The sequence below is a fragment of the Bufo gargarizans genome, chromosome 1 (genome assembly GCF_014858855.1).
Source record: "Bufo gargarizans isolate SCDJY-AF-19 chromosome 1, ASM1485885v1, whole genome shotgun sequence".
NCBI lineage: Eukaryota > Metazoa > Chordata > Amphibia > Anura > Bufonidae > Bufo > Bufo gargarizans.
Window position 1 is genome coordinate 657829821 of NC_058080.1, and position 26455 is coordinate 657856275.

Sequence of the window (26455 nt, forward strand, 5' to 3'; positions counted from 1 at the left end):
GAGGCTAATTAGCATATTATAAATGTTAGATTTCTGGCGTAATGGGGGCATAGATAAAAGAAGGAATAGGCTAGTTAGGTTTAGCTGACATTAGCACAATGCTAATTATCAGCTAGCTTAATAGGGTTAAATCTGGTGACAGAATCCCTTTAAATGAGAATTTCATCTACATATGATCCATACAAGAGAGGAGTTCGGTTATGACTACACTCACCTGACATCTGTTATATCTTTATATTATACCCTATGAGGGTAAGATATGACTGTACATGGCTCCGACTGTCAGCTGGGGACACAATCAGAAGTCTTTACTTTTTTTTTTTTGTCAAGTAACGAGTTTCTTTTGCTTTGGAAACATGTAGAAAACAATTGAAGAGGTTCTTGCCTTTGGACATCCCTCCCATGGCATTTGCAATTACTTTTTTATTTCTTCAGCTCTGCTGGATTCACGTGATTTCTAGTTATTATGCAGTATTATACATTATATTTGCAGCATCTTAAAAGTGTACAGAATTGTTCTAGAATGGAAAGTTCAATTACACAAGATGTCAAACTAATCATACACATCTCGTGACAACCAATACAAAAAGGAAAAAAGAAATGGCAGTCTTCTTGTCGCTGATAGCCCCGTGCTCTCCCTGGGAGAGATGCCAGCTGCAAGGACATAAAATAAAAAAGGGAATACTGTTATAATAACCTTGTTAACACAACAAGAAATAAAACTTACCTTCAAGATAATTATAACCTTTAAAAAGGTAACGTCTCACTTTTTTTAAAATTAATTCTAATCAGATAGTGTAATATATTCCCTTTTTTCTCATTTATTTTCTCATTCTAGTGTTGGTTTGTTTTTTAATACTCTGTACATGATTACTGGGCAGCCATCTTGCCTGAGCTACTGTTATCAGCATTTAGAGATATGCTTTACAGGGTAACCACGAGGAGTCGGTACAAAACATCTTTGCTTACCTTTGACAAAGTGGTCCGCCAGAAGTTCATGGAATAGCAATGACAGCTGAACATAGCCTTTAATTATATTGAGGACTAGGAGAATCAAAGCCGGCGCCAGAATCTCCGTATCGTGGGCCTGCTGGAAGAAGTCGCTCCCGACTCCTTACTCCAATCTGCGGCCTCCATCTTTGGATCTCTCCTGGGTCGAAACTGTGTCCAGAACTTTGTTATCGAGCGCATCCAGAGCCCTACACCCTAAACCTCGCTCCAGAGACCCACCACAAGATGTCAGTCAGCTCATCAATTAGAGCGATACTGCAGCTCTAAAATCGGATTACACGTGATGGAGCCATTGCTCTCTATCAGGATTTGTCTGCCACTACACTGGCAAAGCGACGCACTATAAAGCCTTTACTAGATCATGTGACTGTAAACTAGGTTATAGGGCATTGTTGTGGGATTTTGCACCCAATAGGTTTAGACAGCTAGATAAGGTCACCCTATTTGGGGCATTTGTTTGTGCAGTAAGGCAGGGCCCTTGCAGTTTACCTCCCCTGGTCCTCGTTGGTCAGGGTCTATTTTAGGAATAGATACTCACCACAGCTGCCCTGCACAGAGTGACTCACTATCAATTGCCAGTCACCCCTCGGGCTGTACAGTTACCGAATGGTCCCCAATCGCATCAATGGTAAGACTGTTCCTTTTTTCTAGAATTGTGTATAGTCTTATCTGTTCTTGATTGGAACCTCTGGTACGATTTTGTCCCCCCTGGGACTTGAGTATTTTAGTTGTTTTTGTATGTTTGTCCTTTGATAGCTGGTGCTCCCAGACTTTATAATGATCACAATAAAAGTTATACCTTAGCTTAAACTTCATTTTCGGCCCGGGCAAGGATTCTTTGATATATTCAGTTAGACTGTAGGAAGTAATTTTCCCTATCTTGAATTTTTCGTTTGGTGTTATTGTCCTTTACTAGATCACCTCCCCGGGCTCGTAACTAGCCCTACCAATGGCTGTTTCCATATGGGATTACAGTTATGAAGGATAACAAACCTGTAACGATTCGGGCCCTGGGAGATCTCAAGGCGGCCTTGAGTAAATTTGGCCTACCGCTGACAGACGTCCCTTCCTGGCTCTACATCCCCATAGAAGATGACCTTCCCCCACTACCTGAAGCAGGCAAGTAGCAGTTGGTCACTTACAAGCGACGTTCCCCCAGTCTACAGAGGCTGATTTTGGAGACTGATGCTCCCAGATTTTTGTGTTGGACCCATTTCTTCTCTGCTGCACTGCTCCATGCCAGTTATGGGCGAGACCTGGCGGTCCAGTATCGCTAGTTTTTTTTATTGCCTAGTGGTTTGCCCTACCACGCGTATTTACTTATCTTTTAGGTTGGACTATTAGGGACTCTAGTCTCCTATTCTTTCTAATTTCCTATTACTGGTATAAGCCTTTTGAGGCATTATTCCTGTACAAGTTTGTATTGATACAGGTTGTATTACTGTGTCTGACCATGTCCCAGTAAAGATACATTGTAATCTATCAGGTGCGGAGAGGAAGGGTTACTTCTGGAGATTAAATGAGACTCTGCTAGGGAGTGATGAGGTAATGAAAGACTTTTGCTCCAAACTTGCTTTTTACCATCAGGATAATGATACAGGGGAGGTCCCCTTCCCCATAGTTTGGGAAGCTTATAAGGCTTATACCCAATGGAGAGTTTATTGCTTTGGAGTCTCAGCAAAAAAAAAAAAAAAAAATAGAAGCAAGCAGCTGAACCCTTTGCTGTCTCACATTGCAGCTTTGGAACGGTTGGGGAAGAGGACCACTGCAGTCTGTTATTAGGACTTGAGGCCCGTATTTCAGTGTTGGCAAAGAAGGGCAAGGATCAGACTTTATGTAGCAGTTACCAAGATATCTCACTCCCGAACAAGCTTTCAGCCAAAATTTGGGCGAAACGGGTTCAACTGCTGCTTCCCTCTTTGATAAACATTGAACAAGCTGGCTTTGTGCCCAGCAGAGTGGGCAAAGACAATTCTACTAAAGTTATGCATGCTGTTCATTACGCTAAACGCCACAATCTGCCATTATCCTTCTCAGTACTGATGCCGAGAAGGCATTTGATGGGATTGACTGGCTGTATATCAAAGCAGTATTACAACAATTTGAATTCCCCCTCAATTTAATGGCTTATTATCGCAACCATTCTCTATCACTAATGTACAAGGCAGGGATTTTTTGCCCAGCTTGTTTGTTTTCTGCATGGAACCTCCGATTTAAGCTATCCGCCAACATGAGCATATAAAAGGGCTCTCTACTCCTCAAAGAACTTCTGCTGCGTATGCAGAGGATTTACTTATATTCCTTACTAACCCCACTGAAGTTTTCCCTCATGTTCGCTCTCTAATGGACTAGTTTGGATAGCCTTCTAATTTCAAGATTAATTAGGCCAAATCCACTGTTCTCGATTCTTTGTCACCTTCTGATGCAGCTATTGCTCAATCTCTGGCACCCTTTGTCTGGCTTCCACACATTACATACTTCGGAGTCCGGCTCTCCCGAAACCTCTCCTCCCTCTATTATCAACCCCTGCTAACTTCAGTTTCTACTCAGTTGAACACCATTAAAAAATGCCAAAGTTTTTATCTCTCATGCAGATGGTGCCTATTCATCTTCCTAACACTTTTTTCGTTACGGTAAGATGGATCTTTTCTTATTTTCTTTGGGGCAGATCCTGTCCTATGCATATTGCTATTTGTCTACTCTTAGGGGTTCTGGAGGCACTGGCCTCCTGGACCTCCAGAGGTACTATACTGCAATTCAAATGCGTAGTTGGCCGTTAAGGCTATTAGACTCCTCACTCAATTACCTGTTATGGGTCACCGACTCCATGCATAACCTATGTACTATCTGTAATCCTCTGTAATGTTTAGTGTTTGGCAAAAGCAGTGCAGATCCCCTCCCTTTGGTTCCTTCCCCTTGTCTCTGACTCCTGCTAAATACCTTACCTATCTAATCCCAGGTATAAGACCTGGGGATCCAGCAGAGTTTTGGCTCAGGCTGGACCTGCCCATCTCTACACTTTTAGGCGAGGGCGAGATACCTTCCCAACCAGCACTAGGAGCTCTCTTAGGTACTTCTTAGTTTCCTACCCTATAATCAATTTAGGTTAATTTGCTACAAATTTTTTATGCATTATCCCCTCCTTTCGTCCCCTCATTTGGTTTGAACAAGCCGTGGTAGCTGGTAAGCCGCTCTGAAAAGGAATCTCGAAGATTTATAGAGCATTGTCTTCCTCTGATAACTCTGACCCAACGCCTTTTATATTGAGGTGGGAAGAGGAATTAGGTAGGACTTTTTCCAAACACAGAGGTAAACAAATCTTGCTTCGCTCACACAGATTCTCCCGGTGTGTCCATTCATAAAAATAATTCCTATAAGTCCCATGGCTCGCTGCTGGAGATGTGATACAGACTGAGGGACTATTTTGCATATTTGCTGGGAGTGCGATGGGATCAGGAATTTCTGAAGAGAGGTGGAGGATACTATACATCAGGTCTGTGGACTGTCACTAAGTCTATCTAAGGAGATTATTCTTTTGTGGATGGATTCTCATTACTTTAGGCCCCACAGAAGCTTCCTTCCAACTCACCTTATCACTGTGGCCAGGTTACTGATACCAGATAAATGGTGGAGTTCTAAACCACCGACCAAACGTCAGTGAATGGACAGGGTTGATCAAATCTTTAGATTCGAGAAACTCACTGCATGGATCAGTGGCACTCATGACAGTTTTGAACGTTCATGGCTTGGTTGCACTTCAAAAGATCCATGCCTTAGTAGTTCCCTTCAGTTTTTTCTGGGTCCTTCCCTCCCCTTTAGGCTGTCCTCCACCTCTTTCCTGCTATAGATCGATCGCTTGTGGTGCCTCTGGGTTCTGTGGACACCTTTATATATATGGCATGCTCGGCATTATCTATGCTACTTTTGTTATTTTTTTAAACTGCAAGTAACATCTTATTGTGCATGTGTGCCTTATTGCATTGATTGACCAATCCTTCCGTTTTTAGTTTCTATATATTTTTTTATATGTGCATGTCTTTATATTAAAAAACATATATTTGATTAAATAAAAATAAAATCGTCGACAACCCAGAACAGTCTTCAATAAGCTGATCATAAAGTGATGCAATTTATGGGGGACCATAGCACCAAGGGTTCTATTCCCCGATGGTGGTACCCAATATGTATTGAATGTGCCTTTACCTGGCATTTAAACATTCTTTTGCACCTGGTAACCTCCATCACACGGTCTGATATGGGTGTGGCTTACAGTCTTGCTTTATTCACATTGCATTAGTTGTCCTGCTATGCGGTTGTGTAGAAGCTTGGCTGTGAGCTGGATTTCATCACCTTCAGATCGTGTTCACACCATAGTTAGTGTAATGGTAGGACCCTTGCCATGCTGAGAGACCATGACGTGGTGCATGATGGTTTCCGATGTGTTCCTGACAGGAATATATTGGCAAAAGTCTCAGCTTTTAATATCTGCTTGCATGACTAGCTAGTATAGTCAGTGGCATATCCGTTTGGTGCATTTTTTTCTGTGATTTCTATAATTATATTTTCATCCACACAATGCTCCGTTTTGTGTAGGATGCCTTTGTGGTGCATGTGGACCGCGCCGGCATCCTCCATTGTACGCATTATTTGCTGGGGATGGTCGTTTGCTGTGGTCCACATGCGGTGGGACTGCTCCCCCAATGAGAAACACGCTACAGTGTTTGGGGTTTGAGCAGTTCCCCCATATTTGCCACTATATTTCTGTGATTTTGTTTGGTACCCAAGCAGAATTGAAGTATTTCACAGGCTCCACTGGACCATACAATGCATGTGTCTCTTCCACAGTGAGAGACGCTCTAGCTCCTTCACTCCTGCAGTAAATGAGCTCTGCTATGGCTCAGAATTACCTAACAGGGAATATGAAAATGTGTTTCTTTTTTCCTGACCCAGACAGCCCCTTTAACTAAAAAAATATTTTTAGTGTCATAATCAACTGTGCAAATTTGTATTTACATTTCAGTTTCACAGGCAGCCACCAAATTATTTTGCAAGGTACAGGATGGACACAAAGGAACCAGCAATAATAAATGTGCACCATCATTCAGGAGTCTGACAATATTGAAGAAATGCTGGCAACTTTAAAAACCTAAGGAAACCACAGCCCAAAAAATTGAAAGCCTTTTCCCCTCCCACAAATATGCTTGACCCCGCTGAGCACAAGAATGAGCATCTCGTCCCCCATTTGGATGTAGCAATGGCCATACAAGCACTGCTGCTAAATTCATTCCCTACGGGACTCCCGGAGGTAGCTGTGTGGAATGATCGGCTATCTCCAGCAATCCCATAGAGAATGAATGGACAGCAGTGTGAATGTGTGACAACAGCTCCATTCAAACAGACTCAATCAGCGGCCGCATATGAAATATTTGGTGATCAGCTGATCACTCTGGGTTAGATGTCTAGCTTCTACTTAAAAAGTGACTGCCTTCATCAGACAACCTGATGATCAGTGACTGCAGCTTAGCTGCATTGTGTATAGGTCCCGTCTCCATATAAACTTGGTCTGCTGTTCTGTATCTCCCCTCATGCTTTACACTGCAGTATTGACTGTTCAATTTTGCTGCTGTGTGCAAGACATTCACCATTGATTCAAGGAAAAAAAAAAAAAATCTACCGTCCTTGTCACGTGCCATCATTTTCCTCCACCGCCTAGGGGAAGGGCAGTCCTTCAGCCATGGTTCCCTGGCAGTTTCCTCCGCTGGGGTTTTTTCCTCTCCTTAGTGCTGAAGACCCGACTCTTCATGAGTCAAAGGCCCATCATCAACAGGGCCACATTTAACATCAGTGCCCTGATTTCTAATGAGAACATCTACTGTACATTTGATACCTTACAGTTAATAAAGTAGTCAGTGTATATTATAAGTGGTGTGTCTGAGCCTCTTTATATAAATCTTCATAGTCTACTGGATGGGGGTGCAGGGAGTCGGACCCCTGCTGATCATATAGTGATGACCTTTCTTGGTTTTACAGCTACTTTCACACTCGCGTTTTGTGCGGATCCGTCTTGTATATGCAAACGATTGTATCTGTTAATAACGGATCCGTTTGCATTATTCATTCAAAAAAAAAGTCTGGATCCGTCTTGACTTACATTGAAAGTCAATTGGGAACGGATTTGTTTTCAATTGCACCATATTGCGGATCAGTTCCCATTGACTTACATTGTAAGTAAGGACGGATCCATTTGGCTCTGCATTGTCAGACGGTCACCAAAACGCTGCAAGCTGTGTTTTAGTGACAGTCTCAAAAACGCAACGGAGACCAAACGCAGCCAAATTAATGCAATCTGAACGGATCCTTATCCATTTAGAATGCATTGGGACTTAACTGATCCGTTTTGGGCCGCTTGAGAGAGCCCTGAAACGGATCTCACAAGGGGACCCAGAAACGCCAGTGTGAAAGTAGCCTTAGCTGAATTTTGTTGAATTACATCTGTTAAATTTAGAGACTGGTAAACCATCTGAGAAGCATAAGAAAACTACAGATAATTCAATTTATATAAATTCTGAATACTGTAATACTTACATGCTGTAGTTTATTACATTTATTTGGGATGTGAAAACTTTCCAAATGAGGATTCCATTCGACTCTGCTTTAATCCCTAAAAGACAATGACACTTGAAATAACCAGAGCTTTGACTTTATTATATCTCTCGCTCGAGCTAAATCTATACACTCTATGCAAAGTATATAGAAGACCTTATGCACACAACCATATGTATTTTGTGGTCCTCAAAGCACACATCTGCAAAATACAGAAGATGTCGTTTGCAGTTTTTTGCCGAACCATTGACTTCAATAGGTTAGTGGACCGCATTTTGCGACCAAGAATAGGAAATGTTCTATCTTTTAGCAGAAATTACATACTGATGTGGAAAGGACATGGATTATCTGTGTGCTTTCTGTATGTCCATTCCACTAAAAGACAGAACATGTCCTATACCTGGCCTAAAAGTGCAGTCCACAGATCTATTGGTCATTGGATCCACAATAAAACAAAACGGATGCAACACAGAAGTCATCCGTATTTTGTAGATAAACATTTTGCATGAGGCCCTAGGTTGTAGAAATACAGATAAAACTGGATTTCTAAAGCGGAATCTATAGCTGCGGATTGACATTAGTATTGATGACCTATCCTGAGGATAGGTCATCAATATCAGATCGGCAGAGGTCAGACACCTGTAACCCCCGCGGAACAGGTGTTAGAAGAGGCTGGGCACAGCGGCCTCTTCCTAGGCTAATATGACTCCATCGTACATTGGTCGCATGGCCTTTCCAAGTGAATGGGGCTGAGATGCAATACCTGGCACAACCACTATACAATGCACTCAGGTGAGCACCACTGCTCTCTGAAACAGTTGATCGGCAGGGGTGCCAGGACTTGGATCCCATCTGATCTGATAATGATGCCCTATCCTGAGAATATCTCATGATTATCCATTGCTGGATAACTCCTTTAAATTAGAGTATAAATTACCCAGACAGCTTCAAAATAGGAAAGTATAAAAGAGAGCAATAAGAATGTTACAATAAGAGTTTCTAGATGCTCTTTTTCAAGTAACAAAAAAGCCTAGCAAAACATGGTATGAACACAGCCTAAAAGTATTCTATGTCAATGCAAAGGGGTTTTCCAGGGAAATAATTTCAATAAAACATGGTTCTGAGCGGGCTAAAGATAGCAAACCACCATTACTCACCAATCTCCCCACTTCCCAGTTTTTGCTCGACATGCAGGAAATGCTTGTACTGTCTGCTCAGCCAATCACTGGCTGAGGTGGGTTACCACTGTGCAGGGGCGTAACTATAGCCATGTGCTATGGGGCCCCGAGGCTGGAATTGTCGAGTGGCCAGTCTGAAGCATTTCTAGGGTGTTGAGCCCAAGACCATGAAGTGGAGAGGAGCTGGAATAGGAGTGTTTGTAAGAGACTAGTGAGCCGAGTAATAAAGGTTTCTTACTTGTGCTTAAAACCTGTTTTCAATTTAAATTATTCCCCTGGAAAACCCCTTTAAGATTTATGTAATGTAAAGTAAGCAAATTGATTCCACTTACCAAGTAGTAACCAGTATGATAGCCACTCATGTACCAGGCAATTAACATGCTTCCTAGGGCCTCATCATCTTCGGCAATATCAGGACCCATGGGAGGTGGAGGAGGGATCAACTAGACACACAAAACATCAAATCATGTCAATGTCCTATTGTTTTCATTGCTTCTAAACATTTCCTTTTACAAACATGTCTCCTGTATATTAAATTCAATTGGCAGGTGGTATCCAAGTCCAAATGGCAATAAGTTCATTTGCAATATGAAAAGATTTAACCGCCTCACTGTTCGGCTACGTTCACATTTGCTTCGTAATTTCAATAGTTTATAGTGACAGAAGAAAAAAACTAAAACAAAAGCATTGCAAGATCCATATATTATCAACGACACTCATTGAGTATAGTGAGCTCCATCGTGGCTCCATCATAGTTTTCTCTGGCATTTTTGACTGAATCTGTGATGGAGGCTCCTAACAGAAGCTCTGACATAGATGGGAACGTAGTATTTTTATAGTTGCATTACAACCCCAAGTCAAAAAAAGTTGGGACACTGTAAAATGTAAATCAAACAGATTGCAATGATCTGCCAATCTCATAGCGCCATATTTTATTCACAGTAGATCATAGAACACCCATCAGATTGGTGAAAGGTCTGGACTGCAGACAGGTCAGTTCAGCACTGGACTCTTCTTCTGTGAAGGACACAGTATGCAGTTTTGGCATTTGGCATTGTCTTGCTAAAATACACAAGGCCTTCTCTGAAAGAGACGTTGTCTATATACTGTTTAGTATTGATAGAGCCTTTCCAGATGTGTAAGCTGTCCACACTATAGACCCTAATGCAACCATGCCATCAGAGATACCAGGCTTTTGAACTGTGCTATAACAATAATCTGGAAGGTCCCTCTCCTAGAGTCTGAAGACATCCATGGTTTCCAAAGAATGTAAAATCTGGATTCATCTGACCACAGAACAGTTTTCCATTTTACCACAGTCCATTTTAAATGAGCTTTGGCCCATATTATGGAGTCTCTGGATCATGCCGACATATGGCTTCTTCTCTGCATGACACAGACATGATGATTTCTGGAAGTGTTCCTGAGCCCATGCAGTGATTTCCAGTACAGAATCAGGTCTGTTTTTAATGCAGTGCCACCCGAGGGTCTGTAGATCACCAGCAGCCAATATTGATCACCAGCCTTCTCTCCTGCACACATGGATTTCTCCAAAATCTCCAAATCTTTGGATGATATTACGTACAGTAATCTTCAAACTTTTTCGTTGAGGAACAGTTTTCTAAAACTAGTCAACAATTTTTAGACTCAGTTTTTTCTCAGATTGGTGAACGTCTGCCCATCTTTGCTTCAGGCAGACTCTGCCTCCCTAATATGCTCTGGATATTGGCTCACTGGTATTGCAATATGGATAATGTGGGTGGCTCTAGCTAATAGGCTGTCCGAAATAGCCCAAAGCAAAGGGCAATAGAGGAATACATGAAAAAGAAGCTGGCACCCAGTTTTTTTTTTTTCAAATATTCTTTTTTTTATACCCTTTATATTCAGTTTTTGGTACCACTTTTCCAGCCTTTTAGTGCCCCTATCCTAACTTTTTGGAGATGTTGCTGCCATCAAGTTCTAAATGAGTAATTCTTTTATTTACATTTTACACAGCATCCCAACTTTTTTGGGAATTGGGGTTGTAGTATTCCATCAGGAAACTGCACTAATACCCCCTGTAAAACCCCTGCAAAAATCACATGTAAATACATGCAAAGCTATAGGTCGACAAAATGTTGCTAGAACTTTCTTCTTCTACTTCTCAGGATAGCAACTTCATGGTACCATGTTCCTCTTCATCTGCGCTCCCAATTAATTTCTGTGCCCCATTTTTGTTATTGATTATTTCTTTGCTAATGTCTAGGTACAGCACTATTTTCCCACATGTCATGCAAGGCTTCTGTTATATTAAGTAGCCATGACACCACTGCAGGATCTGTGTTCACAAGGATCCTGACCAAGCCTTTTGGGACCCTATTTATGGGGTTCGATAGGGTTCTAATGTTTTTTATAAGCAAGAATAATGGTACAGACTCCACTTTTCGTGCGGTGGATGCTCTGTGTAAAGGACATTACACAAGTGTGAACTCAGCACATAATGTCTACTGGGAGATTTGCACCTATATCCTCTAGAGAGCTGCCAGACCTTTGCTCAATAGGGAGCACCTCTAACAAAGAGTTTTATTTGATCACTGGCAATCTCAAGAGAGTTGCATCCTTCAGTGTCAGATCTCCTAATCTCGGGATCAGCAACCTGTGGCACTCCAGCTGCTGTGAAACTACAACTCCCAGCATGCAAACATGCTCAGCTGTTCTTCTAACTCCCACAGAAGTGAATGGAGCACTGTGGGAGTTGTAGTTTCAGAGCACCTGGAGTGCCAGAGGTTGCTGATCCCTGTCCTAATCATTAGGCATGTGCTGTATGAGACATTCAATGCATACCACACACATTTATACTGCACTATACTCTAGGGTAATGTGATAAAATAATGACTTACAGGAGGACCTGGTGGAAATGACGGAGGACATCCAGGAAGAAAGGGATGTGCTTGATTAGATTTCTCCCCGTGCTGTTAATACATAAAATATCATGAATCTAGTAGAATATGAATGATTACGGGAGAAATATTACTATACATTACACAGAATTGCTGATGCACAAACTGTAGGTGGTTTATTATATTGGATACTAAAGGCTTGGAAATGTCTGTGTTCCTGTAATCCATTTATAAAATCCTAAATCGCACAGAGCTATGGGGGGGGGGGGGGGTGCTGGAAAAAGAAGGTGCAAAGTTTTGGTTTACATTTATTAACATGGTGATTGGTTCTGTTCAATCCTTACCTGTCCAAACCCAGGCATAAAATGGGGTGGAGCTGGCGGGAAGGGAGGATACCAGGAGGAGGACTTTGGGGCGGCTGCTCTGTGATCTCTGCTGCCAGAAGCTCTGGAGGACTTGTCACTTTCATCTGTTGAATGTTCATCCCCATTCAAGTCCTTAAACAAGAACACTTACGTGAGAGAAGCTAGCCATAGACATTGACAGATTTCACTACAGACATTTCCCCGGTAAATACCAAGGCTTTCACTGACGGGATTTGGGTCACAGAGACTTGTATGCTCCTCACTATATACATGTTTGCAACCCATAATTTCACATATAAAATTATCTTGTTATGCCCCTATCTGACATTGATGGCATATCCTAGCGATATGCCATCAATGTCTGGGATGGGCAAATTAACAGTAACATTTTCTGATTTTTCTCTTGAGGATCCGTAGAGAGACTGGTATTAACCAACTTGGTTTTATTATCAGGTTTTATAAAAAGGTGGGGAAGAATTATCAAAACTGGTGCAAAGGAGAATGGAAAACCAATCAGCTTGTAATTTCTCAAAGCCCCTTTACCAAATGAAAGCAATTGCTGCTGACACAGACTCCACTTTTCTTTGCACAAATTTCAAGACATCTCTCCCATTGTGCCAGACTAAGGCCTGTTGCACACTGGTGTCACGTGCTCCGGCAGGGGAACAGCATGCCCGATCCGTACTACCGTGTACAGCCGTGAGCTGGCCGAAGTCCGCCCAGCCCCTTTCACTATAATGGGGACCAGCGGAGATCCGGCCGCAGGACCGCAAATATGCAGAGAGGGGGCCGGACAAAAACCGTGGCATTCCATGCCGAAACAGCCTGTAGTAACGAGTAAAGCTAGTGTGAAACAGGCCTAAGCCTGTATTATGTGAATTCTTACCTGCACCACATCTTTAGGGTCACTTTCTGCTTCTGAACTGTCTGGGAAACGCAAATCAGCCAGACTTTGCTCTTCACTATTCCCATAGCCGGTATATGTGACTATACAAGTCCCTCGTTTAGCATCAATGGAATCAATGGTGGCTGGATACAGGTTGCCATCCTCTGACCAGATCGCATTACATGAGTCTCCAACTCGCCACTACAATAAAGCAGGTATATAAGAACAAGAGGCTAAAACTGAGTAATAAAAGACCAGGAAAGGAATAAATAGCCAATCTTTATATAGGATATGAGTGCTACAGGGAATTCCTTTCACTGTCCTGTATATCCCATCCTATTAAAACAGCTTGTGATTTTCAAAGGGCTAAAGGGGAAGCCAGAGAGAATTTGTCATGCTTGTCTGATTCCTCTAAATGCTAAAAAGGACTTGTCAATGCACCTGACATATCTGGTTTAATAAATATATGTTTTCTATATAAAATATAGATTCTGGAGCACCTTTGCTTAGAAGTCTGTGTCGCAACATTACTCTGTTATTCCTCCTGGAAATGTATAAATAAATTGACGAATGTAACCATTTTCCAACACCGTTTGCTCCTTCACAGTCTGACATTATAAGTACAGACTGGACAGTGTCAGACTTTACAGTGGCATAATACTGATGACCTATCTTTAGGAGAAGTCCAATATCAGAACAGGGAGTCCAACTCTTGGCACCACACTGATTAGCTGTTTGAAGGGGTCATGGCGCTCGTGTGAATCCTACTTCCTCTTCAAAGTTTACCTGTGTGTCGTCTCCTTTGCAGCATCGGCACAGTGTAATTACCGCTGCTCATCCCATTCACTGCAAAGTAGATGTTGCGCAGGTAAATGCTGAAGAGGAATTAAGGCTCACACAAACACTGCAATCCCTTCAAACAGCTGATCAGCAGGGTTGTCAGGAGTCGGACCTCTGCTGATATGATATCGATGACATCTCCCTTTAAATTCTTCATCTAAAAACTTTAAAAAATATATTATATATATATATATAACATTTCCATACTAGACTAGGAAGAATTTACCCTAAAAACGGCCAATTGCCTCAAGCTTAACATGCCAAAGGAACAGCACTGTTTTTTTTATCTTTGAGCCACAGAACATGTGCCGGATCCTCAGCACGATCTTTAGGATGAGGATCCGGCACATGCTATTTAGAATTTACAAATGGCAACAAGACTTTTTTCATTTGCAACTAGACCCGCCGCCGCAGCTCTGAATACATCGGCGGGGCACAGGAGCTGATAGTTCTCTGCCCCGCCGCCGATGTTCTTCTTGACAGCTCAGTGGAGGAGTCTCTCCCTCCCCCCTGTGCTGCCGCCAATAAGAAGAGAGACTGGAGCAGAAGGGGCTGTGGCCACTGCGCCACCAATGAAGATAACTGACCTGTTAATACAAATACAGGAGGCGGGTGCCCGACCTCTATGACAGGGAGCTGCGATCAGCCGCAGTTGACCCTTCAGCTGCGGTACCTGAGGGGGTTAACTGCAGCGGAACGCAGCTCCCTGTCAGAGGTCGGGTGCCGGCTATTTGATTCCGGCACCTGCCTCCTATTATTTGTATTAACAGGTCAGTTATCTTCATTGGTGGCGCAGTGCGCCCCCCCCCCCCCAACACCCCAGTATAATAAACATTGGTGGCGCAGTGCCAATGAGGGTTAAAAAATAGAAAATAAATTAACTCACCTCCTCTAATTGATCGCGCAGCTGCCGGTCTCCTGTTATTTCTTCAGGACCTGTGGTGACGTCACTGAGCTCATCACATGGTCCATTACCATGGTGATAGATCATATGATGTACCATGTGATGAACACAGTTATGTCACCACAGGTCCTTTGACAGGTCCTGAAGAAAGAGCAGGAGACCGGCAGCTACGCGATCAATTGAAATATTTTTTATCCCTCAATTGACCTTCTACTAAGCATTCTGTATTAAAGAATGCTATTATTTTCCCTTATACCCATGTTATAAGGGAAAATAATACAGTGAATAGACTTTCATCCTAGCAACCATGCGTGAAAAATCACACCGCATCCTCACTTGCTTGTGGATGCTTGCGATTTTCATGCAGCCTCATTAACTTCTATGGGGCCTGCAGGGCGTGAAAAACGTAGAGCAGGCTGCGTTTTTCACGCAACGTACAAGTGATGCGTGAAAATCACAGCTCATGTGCACAACCCCATAAAAATGAATGGGTCCGGATTCAGTGCGGGTTCAATGTGTTCACCTCACGCATTGCAGAAATCTCGCCCATGTGAAAGGGGCCTAAGGGTGAATAGGACAAGGGTTCCAGCCCCTAAGGGGGCTAATAGTAAGTAAAAAAAAAAAAAAAAACCCACTAAGGCTACTTTCAAGCTTGCGGCAGTGTGATCCGGCAAGCAGTTCCGTCGCCAGAACTGCCTGCCTGATCCGCCGATCTGGATGTGACTGAAAGCATTTGTGAGACGCATCCGGATGCGGATCCATCTCACAAATGCATTGCAAGGACGGATCAGTCTCTCCGCTTGTCATGCGGACAGACGGATCCGTCTTGTATCTTTTTTTACATTTTTACCAAAGGACGGATCCGGAATTCCGGTATTTTGAATGCCGGATCTGGCATTCGGGCAAGTCTTCAGTTTTTTTCACCGGAGATAAAACTGTAGCATGCTACGGTTTTATCTTTTGCCTGATCAGTCAAAATGACTGAACTGAAGACATCCTGATGCATCCTGAACGGATTGCTCTCCATTCAGAATGCATGGGGATATGCCTGATCAGTTCTTTTCCGGTATAGAGCCCCTAGGACGAAACGCTATGCCGGAAATGAAAAATGCTAGTGTAATAGTACCCTAAAATATTAAGTTTAAATCCCCCCTTTCCCAATTTAACATATAAAATATATAAACAATAAATAAAACATATTACATAGCACTGCGTCCGAAAAGTCCAAACTATTAAATTATAAAAAAATATCTCCTATGCGGTAAGCGCAGTAACAAATAAATAAAAACCATACAATTTGCCATTTTTTTGTCACTTTTTTTTTTGCGTGGTATTGAGTATCACAATACTTTTTTTTTAGGTTTCGATTTAGCGACTAAAAATTGAATTTGGCTCCTAAATTTTTCAGTTCAGGAGCCAATGGCTACTACGTATTTTTTTTAGTCTGAAACACTGCGGTGTCTATGTATTTGGATTTTCAGCTCAACCTCCTATCTATTCCACACTTGACACACACCGTGCACGTTGATCCAAAATGCCATGGGTGCCCCCAAAGCAGATTTCCAGATTTGCGCATTGCTAATGTCAGCTCTCTGTGATCAAACACATACCTATATGATCAGGAGTTAGATGGTTTAGAATATTTGATAATATACCAGCAAACATACTGTTAATGTATAGAAATATGAGTATAACCGCACTACCTTCTTCACAGGAGCAGAGTTGGTTTTCTTCCGGCTCCGGTTTTTCTTGTTATTTTTCCTTTTCGTTTTGTTTTTTGGCTCTGGTGACTCGGGCTCCATAGGACAGTCGCCTCCATTCTTCAGGGCTTTCTGAAGGTACAGTATACATCACCATACATTCTTGTTACACACCGTGTTGCTGCCATATTGCGGGCTTCATATAGTCTATTTACTAGCATTGCTACTCTTTAAAAGGGGTTGTCTGAATAATAATAATTTTTATTTTTTTTTATAAAAAAAAGGGGGGTCAGAATGTTATAATCCCATCACCGATCCCCACCACTCCTGTTCTGACACTTACCAAGTCTCCCCTGGTCTCTGCTTTCTGTTCCCTCTTAACATGCTGGAAATGTCAACTTAGTGGAACAGAGGGATCAGTGAGTACCGTTTATTTTTTAATTTTTTTTTGTTGCTATGCCATTCTGAAACTTAAAAAAAAACAAAAAAAAAACATAAAAATGTTGGCTGGACAACCCCTTTAACAAAAGAAAAGAAATAGCCAACAATACATATGGCAAAAAAGACCACATTACATTTTATTGTGTAATAAAATGTGACAGTGATGCGTTATGCATATGGTACAGATTCTCTTATATTTACATATGCTCTACCTAAAGCAACACATATACAATTACTCTTCAAAGGGGGCTCTCTGCGACTCAAATACTGATGATTCATCCTCAGGATAGGTCATCAATATCTTATAGGTGAAGATCAGACTCCCGATACCCCCACCGATTAGCTATTTGCAGGGGCTGCTGTTGCACCCTCTTTGTATAACACAGCTGAATAGGACTGACCGGTATAATGGCCATGTGACTGATGGGTGCCCATGAAGAGGCCGCAGTCCTCGCCCAACAATTAATAAGCCTGGCTGCCGGGTGTCAAGTCCCTACCCATGGGACACTAATCCTCAGGAGAGGTCATCAATATCCGAGTCCTGGAAAACCTCTTTAAACATAATAAGCACAACACAAACCTTGAACGATGACACTGCCCTGTCATAAGCCTTGATCAACGCTGTATCATCCCAGAGATCAGAATCATCACTCTATTAAGAAAAGTAAAAAAAGTGAAAATGCTTATATGAAAAAATATAGAATTGAGAAATATGCACAAAGAGAGTCATTTACTAAGTGATATACACCAGTTTTGTGGCGTATATCTGTCGCAGATTGCGTAGGCGGAGACAGGCCTGCGTCATTTATCAATTTCTACGCCTGTTTTAGGCATAGATAATGGTCTTAATTTAAGCCAACAAGGAAGCCGGCTTACATTTACACCGGTGGTGGATCCAGCACCTCTACAAAATTTGGGCAGATCTACTGCCAGCACAAGGGGTTATAAAGAAACGGCAGCTAAAACCTCGGTCTTAATAAATGACCCCCCAGAGAGTTTTTAATGGCATATCCACTTATCCACTGATCAGCCACAACAAGTCAACCACCTGCCTGATACTGCCCCCTCGTATCGACAATACAGCTCAATGTTACTAGCAGATTTTTTATGTAATGTAAGTAGGGCACTAGGACCTCGGGTACTTTCACACTTGAGTTTTCCAGTATTGAGTTCCATCCTCGGGGCTCAATACCAGAGAAAAACTTCCGTTTTAGCCTAATGCATTGTGAATAGAGAGCAATCCGTTCAGGAAGCATCAGTAAAGTCCCTCTTACGATATTTGGCCGGAGAAAATACTGCAGCATGCGCAGACCTTTAAAAATGCGAAAAAAATAAATACCGGATCCGGTTTTCCAGATGACACAGTCAAAGGAACTGCCTGCCGGAATCCAACAACACAAGTGTGAAAGTACCATAAGACTACTTTCACATTAGCATTTTAAATTCCACTATTGTGATCCTTTATAGGTTCTCAATAGCAGAAGAAAACGCTTCAGTTTTGTCCCAATTCATTGTCAACGGGGACAAAACTGACCGAAACGGAATGCACCAAAATGCATTCCGTTCGGTTTGGTTGCGCGCCCATCGCGGACACTGCAAGCGTTTTTGACACAATAGAAAACAGATCCGTCCGCCATTGACTTTCAATGGTGTTTAAGATGGATCCGTCATGGCTATAGAAGACATAATACAACCAGATCCGTTCATGACGGATGCATGCGGTTGTATTACGGTAACGGAAGCAGTTTTTTGCCGATCCATGACGGATCCGCAAAAAACACTAATGTGAAAGTACATCCCATCGATGCTTGATCAAGATCTGGGGAGGCCTCTTTCACACAGCGTCCCGGATTTGCTCCGGAGGCGTCGCGTGTGCATTGCGGGAACCCCGCGCGAGTAGGCACGCAATTGCAGTCAGTTTTGATTGCGTTTGCGTTCCGATGTTCAGTTTTTTCTGCGCGAGTGCAATGTGTTTTGCACAGGCGTGAGAAAAAACTGAATGTGGTTCCCGAACCAGGACTTCTTCACAGAAGTTCGGGTAAGGTTTTCTATTAATTGTATTATTTTACCTTATAACATGGTTATAAAGGGAAAATAATAGCATTCTTAATAGAGAATGCTTACTAAAATGTGGCTTGAGGGGGTAAAAAAAAATAAAAAATAACTCACCTTATCCTCTTGTTCGTGCAGCCGGGATAGTCTTGTTTCAGGACCTGCAAAAGGACCTTTGATGATGTAATCGCGCTCACCACGTTGTGAGCGTGTTGACGTCCGCGCAGGTCCTGCTGAATGAAAGATTTTCTATCTTCATTCAGCAGGACCTGCGCTGACATCACCGCGCTCACCATGTGGTGAGACCGATTACACTACTTTCACACTTGCGTTCGGAGTGGATCCATCTGGTATTTGTACAGACGGATCGGCTCCTATAATGCAAACGATGGTATCCGTTCAGACGGAACAGTTTGCTATATATTTCACTAAAAAAGTCTAAGTACAATTTGTATTCAGACGGATCCGTCCAGACTTTACATTGAAAGTCAATGGGGGGCGGATCCGTTTGAAAAAGGCACCATATCGTGTCACCTTCGAACGGATCCGTCCCCATTGACTTCCAATGTAACTCTGGACGGATCCGTTTGCCTTCGCACGGCCAGGCGGACACCCGAACGCTGCAAGCAGCGTTCAGGTCTCCGCCTGCTGAGCGGAGCGGAGGACAGACGGTGCCAGACTGATGCATTCTGAGTGGATCCGCATCCACTCAGAATGCATTAGGGCTGGACGGATCCGTTCGGGGCCGCTTGTGAAAGCCTTCAAACGGAACTCACAAGCGGAGCCCCGAACGCAAGTGTGAAAGTAGCCTTACATCAAAGGTCCTTTTGCAGGTCCTGAAAGAAGAAGAAATGCCGGCTGCGCGAACAAAAGGATGAGAAGAGTTAATTTTTATTTTTTAACCTCTAAAGTAGGGATCGACCGATATTGATTTTTTAGGGCCGATACCGATAATTTGTGAACTTTCAGGCCGATAGCCGATAATTTATACCGATATTCTGGGAATTTTCATTTTTGAAAAAAAAATTAAAATTCCCACAAATCTGCTGAAAATTAATGTTTATTGTTAATGTGTATTTTTTTTTTGTAAATCTTTCTTTTTCATTTATATTTAATATTTTGGTGTTTTTATTACTTTTTTTTTTTTTTTTTAACTAACTTTTAGCCCCCTTAGGGACTAGAACCCTTGTCCTATTCACCCTGATAGAGATCTATCAGGGTGAATAGGAGCTCACACTGTCCCTGCTGCTCTGTGCTTTGTTCACAGAGCAGCATGGAGCTTATCATGGCAGCCAGGGCTTCAATAGCGTCCTGGCTGCCACGGTAACCGATCGGAGCCCCAGCATTACACTGCTGGGGCTCCGATCGGAGGAGCAGGGGAGAGGGAATCCTGTGTGGGGGGCGCACTGCGACTGGGGGGAGGGGGGGGCGCACTGCGCCACCAAAGCTTAATACTGGGGGGGGCTTGGGGGGGGGGGGGGGAGGCGCACTGCGCCACCAATGCCTAATATTGGGGGGGAGGGGGGGCGCACTGCGCCACCAATGTCTGATACTGGGGGGCTTGGGGGGGGGGGGCGCACTGCGCCACCAATGTCTGATACTGGGGGGCTTGGGGGGGGCGCACTGCGCCACCAATGAAGCTTAATCTCTAATTTATTCATATACAGGAGGCGGGAGCTGGCTGCAGGATCACATAGCCGGCTCCCGGCCTCTATGAGCTGTAGCTGCGATCCGCGGCACCTGAGGAGTTAACTACCGCAGATCGCAGCTACAGCTCATAGAGGCCGGGAGCCGGCTATGTGATCCTGCAGCTCCCGCCTCCTGTATATGAATTAATGTGAGATTAAGCTTCATTGGTGGAGCAGTGGCCATAGCTCCTCCCCTCCTCCTGTCCCCTGTACTTTCATTGGCTGGAGCGGCAGCAGCAGCACAGGGGGAGGAGACACTGCTCCTTCTCCCCTGTGCTGCTGCTGAGGGAACACGGAGAGCGCTGTCAGCAGCGCGATCTGTGTTCCCAGGACGTTATCGGAATATCGGCAAAATAAATGCCGATACCGATAACGTTCAAAATCCTGAATATCGGCCGATAATATCGGTAAATCCGATAATCGGTCGATCCCTACTCTAAAGCCACATTTTAATAAGCATTCTGTATTAAGAATGCTATTTTATTTCCCTTATAACCATGTTATAAGGTAAAATAATACAGTAAATTGACTTTTATCAATTTACTTACATCAATTCCTAGCAACCATGCGTGAAAATCGCATTGCATCCACACTTGCTTGCCGATGCTTTCGATTTTCACGTAGACCCATTCTTTTCTATAGGGCCTGCGTTGCATGAAAAAACGCAGAATATAGAACATGCTGCGATTTTCACGCAACGCACAAGTGATGCGTGAAAATCACAGCTCACCTGAACAGCCCCATTAAAGTGAATGGATTCAGTGCGGGTGCAATGTGTTCACCTCACGCAATGCACCCGCGTGGAAAACTCGCCCGTGTGAAAGGGGCCTGAGATGTCTACACTTCACACTTTGGTCTTTGTCAGACTTGCTACTTGTGTCTGTCCAAATTCCCTGCTGTTTCATAGATGTGACCTCTCATCAATGTTATTCCGTTCACCTGTCCGTGGTTTTAAAGTTGTGGCCGATTTGTTGTATATTGAGCAGAAATAAGCAATTAGGAAATTCCTGCATTTAAACATAACAAATAGGACTAATTATCAGAAAAAGGAATTGTAAGAAGGCTCAGTCACGATAATTGCCCTCTATAGAGTTGCCAATGATCACCTAATGAATGAGCAAATGTATGGAGACAAGTGATCGCAGTAGTAGTAGGATTCCTGAATGTTACCTCCACTCAGAATCAGGCAATTATCAGGAACAATCTGTTAGTCCCTGATAATTGCCTGCATAGTCCATGTAAAGGGCCATTTGGGCTCTGTCCACACTGAGGTTCAGCGCTTCCATTCAGGGTTCAGGCACTTATGATGGCACGAGTATGGAGCTGTCCACATCATGCATTTGTCCCACAGTCAACAACTACACTTTTCTATCCTGCAGAGTCCAGCAAAAAAAACACTTTAAAGCAGGGCTGTGGAGTCGGAGGCAATTTTGGGTACCTGGAGTCAGCAAAAATGAACTGGATGAATTGGAATAAAAAGAAATAAAAAAATGCAAGTTTAACCCCTTAAGGACTCAGTCCTATTTCACCTTAAGGACTTTTTGCAAATCTGACCAGTGTCACTTTAAGTGCTGATAACTTTAAAACGCTTTGACTTATCCAGGCCATTCTGAGATTGTTTTTTCGTCACATTTTTTTGGGGATGTTAGAACGCTTAGAAGCAAATCTTGAAATATTTCAGAAATTTTCAAAAACCCAATTTTTAGGGACCAGTTCAGGTCTGAAGTCACTTTGCGAGGCTTACATAATAGAAACTACCCAAAAATGACCCCATTCTATAAACTACACCCCTCAACGTATTCTAAAGGGTTAACAAAGTTTGTAAAATCAGTTTTGGTGTTCCACAAGAGTTAATGGAAAATAGAGATACAAATTCAAAATTTCACTTTTTTGGCAGATTTTCCATTTTAATAATTTTTTCCAAATTTATGGCCCTGATTCTGTAGTTTACAGAAACACCCCATATGTGGTCGTAAACTGCTGTACGGGCGCACGGCAGGGCGCAGAAGGAAAGGAATGCCATACGGTTTTTGGAAGGCAGATTTTGCTGGACTGTTTTTTTTTTTTTTTTTACACCATGTCCCATTTGAAGACCCCCTGATGCACCCCTAGAGTAGAAACTCCAATAAAGTGACCCCATTTTAGAAACTACGGGATAGGGTGGCAGTATTGTTTGTACTAGTTTAGGGTACATATGATTTTTGTAGCTCTATATTACACTTTTTGTGAGGCAAGGTAACAAAAAATAGCTGTTTTGGCACCGTTTTTATTATTTATAACATTCATCTGACAGGTTAGAGCATGTGAAATTTTTATAGACCAGGTTGTCACGGATGCGGCGATACCTAATATGTATCCTTTTTTTTTTTATTTATGCAAGTTTTACACAATGATTTCTTTTTTGAAGCAAAATAAAATCATGTTTAGTCAGAGCCATAATTTTTTCCGTTTTTGGGCGATTAACTTGGGTAGGGTATGATTTTTGCGGGATGAGATGATGCTTTTATTGGCACTATTTTGGGGTGCGTGTGACTTTTTGATCGCTTGCTATTACACTTTCTGTGATGTAAGGTGACAAAAAAATTGTTTATTTAGCACAGTTTTTATTTAAATTTTTTTACGGTGTTCGTCTGAGGGGTAAGGTCATGTGATATTTTTATAGAGCCGGTCGATACAAACACGGCGATACCAAATATGTATACTTTTTTTTATTTATGTAAGTTTTATACGATAACAGCTTTTTTTTGAAAAAAAATAAAAAAAATAAAAAATTATGTTTTAGTGTCTCCATATTCTGAGCTATAGTTTTTTTTTCTTTTTTCGGGCGATTGTCTCAGGTAGGGGCTCATTTTTTGCAGGATGAGGTGACTGTTAGATTGGTGCTATTTTGGTGGGCAAACTCCTTTTTGATCGCTTGCTGTTGTACTTTTAGTGATGTTTATTTAGCACAGTTTTTTTTTTTTTTACGATGTTTATCTGAGTGGTTAGGTCATGTGATATGTTTATAGAGCCGGTCGATACGGACGCGGTGATACCAAATATGTATACTCCCCCCCCCCCCCCCCCCTATTTTTTTTTTTTTAACTTTATTTGGGGAAAATGATGTTTTTGTTTATTTTTACTTGAAACTAAATTTTTTGGGGTAGAAAACTTTATTTTTCGTTCTACTTTGGGACTTGAACTTTTAGGGGTCTAATCCTTTACAATGCATTCCAATACATCTGTATTGGAATGCATTGGCTGTATGAGTAATACTGTGTGTTTTACTCATACAGCTTCCGGGGCTCGATGCGCGATGCCTTCCTTAGACATCGCACTGCCTTCTATGCCATCGGGTCCCCCCCACAGCCGCATGGGGACCCGATGGCACCGCCCCTGCCCGCCGGATAAGGTAAAAGCCGCAAACCGAAGGTCGGCATCCTGTCGGCGTTGTGACAGGATGGCCGCTGAATGATTTCAGCTGGCATCCTGTTCCTATTAACCCCCGCCGTAAGGACTCGGGAAACAGGGCGTACCGGTACGCCCCAAGTCCTTAAGGGGTTAAATGTCCCAATTCACAAAAAGTTATAATTAAAGGGAATCTGTCACCTGATTTTAGCATTTTAAGCTATCACCATTGCCATGTTCAATAAAGTACCTTATTTCCTGCAGTGGTCTTCCTACTTTATTTTGTTTTGTCGTTTTGTCAGATATTTTTCTGATATGCTAATGAAGCTCCAAGGTGCCCAGAGGGGCGTTTTTTCCCCGCTCTGGAGCCCAGTGACGCCTCCCTGCAGTGCCCAGCCCGCCTTAATTTGAAGCCCAAGAACGCCTCCTGATCCTGAAATAACCTCCCACAGCCCTGGCAAGCGGTTCCGCCCCCTCGCCACGTCATCTTCTACCTTCAAGAAATGCTCCGTTGTTCTTCCTGTCGGCCACCAGAAATCTTGCGCAGGCGCAGTACCGCCTGCACGATCATCAAGCTCCTAAGGCAACAGCGCTCAGATTACGTCACTGGGCTCGGCGCTTGCCCAGTGAGACTTTTGAGGCTGTTGCCCTCAGTAGATTGATGATCACGCGGGCGAGATCCTCCCACTGCCCTATCTTCAGCAGAAGATCAGCACACAAAGGAGAAGGCAACAGCTTCTGCCCAACTACCTCTCTGCTATAAGAGCTTAGAAGAACTTGGTGGAACAGCCGTATGTTGCCTCTCTTTCCTTCAAGGAATGTATACAATACATTTGCATATTAAATACAGAGGAGTCGGAAGTACCAAAAACTGAGGAGTCTGAGTATTTATCTACCGACTCCACAGCCCTGCTTTAAAGGCTATGGACACCTTTGTGCACTAAAAATCAATAACCCCATATCTTACTGTAATGCAGCACATAATAAAATTCACTTCGATGGGGCCGCAAAAGATGCAGACAGCACTCTGTGTGCTTTCCAAATTCGTTTGGGGGGGGGGGGGGGGGGGCGCACTGCGCCACCAATGAGAATAGAGGGGGGGAGGAGGGGCGGGCGCACTGCGCCACCAATGAGAATAAAGGGGGGGGGGGGGGCGCACTGCGCCACCAATGATTGGACTATTTCCACACAGAGCGGCGCCCAGCACTCACCATTAGTCCTGGGCGCCGCTCCGTTCGCCCGCAGTGCCCCATTACTGTCTCCTCTCCTGCTCCACATGCTGCTTACTATCGGAGCGATGGGGGGAGACATCAGCTTCACTAGTGGGCGTTCCTTCTCCCTGCGCTGCCCTCACAGCATGTGGAGCAGGAGACAGTAATAGAGAACTGCAGTCGAACGAGCGGTGCCCAGGACTAATGGTGAGTGCTGAGACATCGCTGGGCGCCGCTCTGTGTGGCCTGATAGTGAAAGAAGTTTAACACAATACAGGAGGCGGGTGCCGGCAGCAGAATCGCATTGCCGACACCCTGCCCCTGACAGGGAGCTGCGATCAGAGGCAGTTAACCCCTTAGGTGCCGCACCTGAGGGGTTAACTGCTGATCTGCCAGTACCCGCCTCCTGTATAAAGGGGTAATTTATCATTGGTGGTGCAGTGTGCCCCCCCCTCAACCCCCCCCCATCCCATTAAAATCATTGGTGGCACAGTGCGCCAGCCCCTCTCAACCCCCCCAGTATTGAAATCATTGGTGGCAGTGGCCACAGGGACCTCTCCCCTCATTGGTGGTGCAGTGGCAGCTTCTGATCGGAGCCCCAGCTGTGTAAGCCTGGGGCTCCGATCAGTTACCATGGCAGCCAGGACGCTACAGAAGCCCTGGTTGCCATGGTAACATCCCTGATGCTGTGTGCACAAGGCACAGAGCAGCAGGGACAGTGTGAAGTCCTATTCACCCTGATAGAGCTGAATAGGACAAGGGATGAAAGATCCCAGGTTCTCGCCCCTAAGGCTACGTTCACACTTGCGTTCAGAGCGGATCCGTCTGAGACGGATCCGCTCATATAATGCAGACGGTGGATCTGTTCAGAACGGATCCGTCTGCATTATATTGTAAAAAAAATTCTAACTGTGAAAGTAGCCTGAACGGATCCGTCCAGACTTTTACATTGAAAGTCAATGGGGGACGGATCCGTTTGAAGATTGAGCCATATTGTGTCATCTTCAAACGGATCCGTCCCCATTGACTTCCATTGTAAGTCTGGACGGATCCGCACGCCTCCGCACGGCCAGGCGTTTTTTTTTTTATGCGGCCCACAAACTTAAATTTAGTTTTTTTGGCCCATGTTAGCCTTTGAGTTTGACATGCTTGCAATAGATATTTCTGCTGGTAATGTTAGTCCAGCGATCCACAGTCAGAACCATGGCGTTATAAGCAGGATATAGATCTCATTACTGACAGCTCTCACTACCGGCACCAGTATTGTGTGCAGTCCGCACAGTGAGCGGTCACTTGTCCCACACAGATTA

At 43.5% G+C, this 26455-nt stretch overlaps 1 protein-coding gene across 1 annotated transcript in view; it reads right to left on the bottom strand.

The window, feature by feature from the left end:
• Positions 1 to 263: 263 nt before the first annotated feature.
• LOC122924696 (survival motor neuron protein 1-like) overlaps positions 264 to 26455 on the bottom strand; it is a 31025-nt gene continuing 4833 nt past the window's right edge. Inside the window, exons 2-9 of the mRNA XM_044276042.1 lie at positions 17388 to 17459; positions 16370 to 16498; positions 12923 to 13123; positions 12016 to 12168; positions 11672 to 11743; positions 9125 to 9235; positions 7597 to 7672; positions 264 to 654 (exon numbers count right to left, since the gene is read on the bottom strand). Of these exons, the coding sequence (XP_044131977.1) occupies positions 7616 to 7672; positions 9125 to 9235; positions 11672 to 11743; positions 12016 to 12168; positions 12923 to 13123; positions 16370 to 16498; positions 17388 to 17459 (795 nt within the window). The 3' untranslated portion in view covers positions 264 to 654; positions 7597 to 7615. The remainder of the gene's footprint in view (positions 655 to 7596; positions 7673 to 9124; positions 9236 to 11671; positions 11744 to 12015; positions 12169 to 12922; positions 13124 to 16369; positions 16499 to 17387; positions 17460 to 26455) is intronic.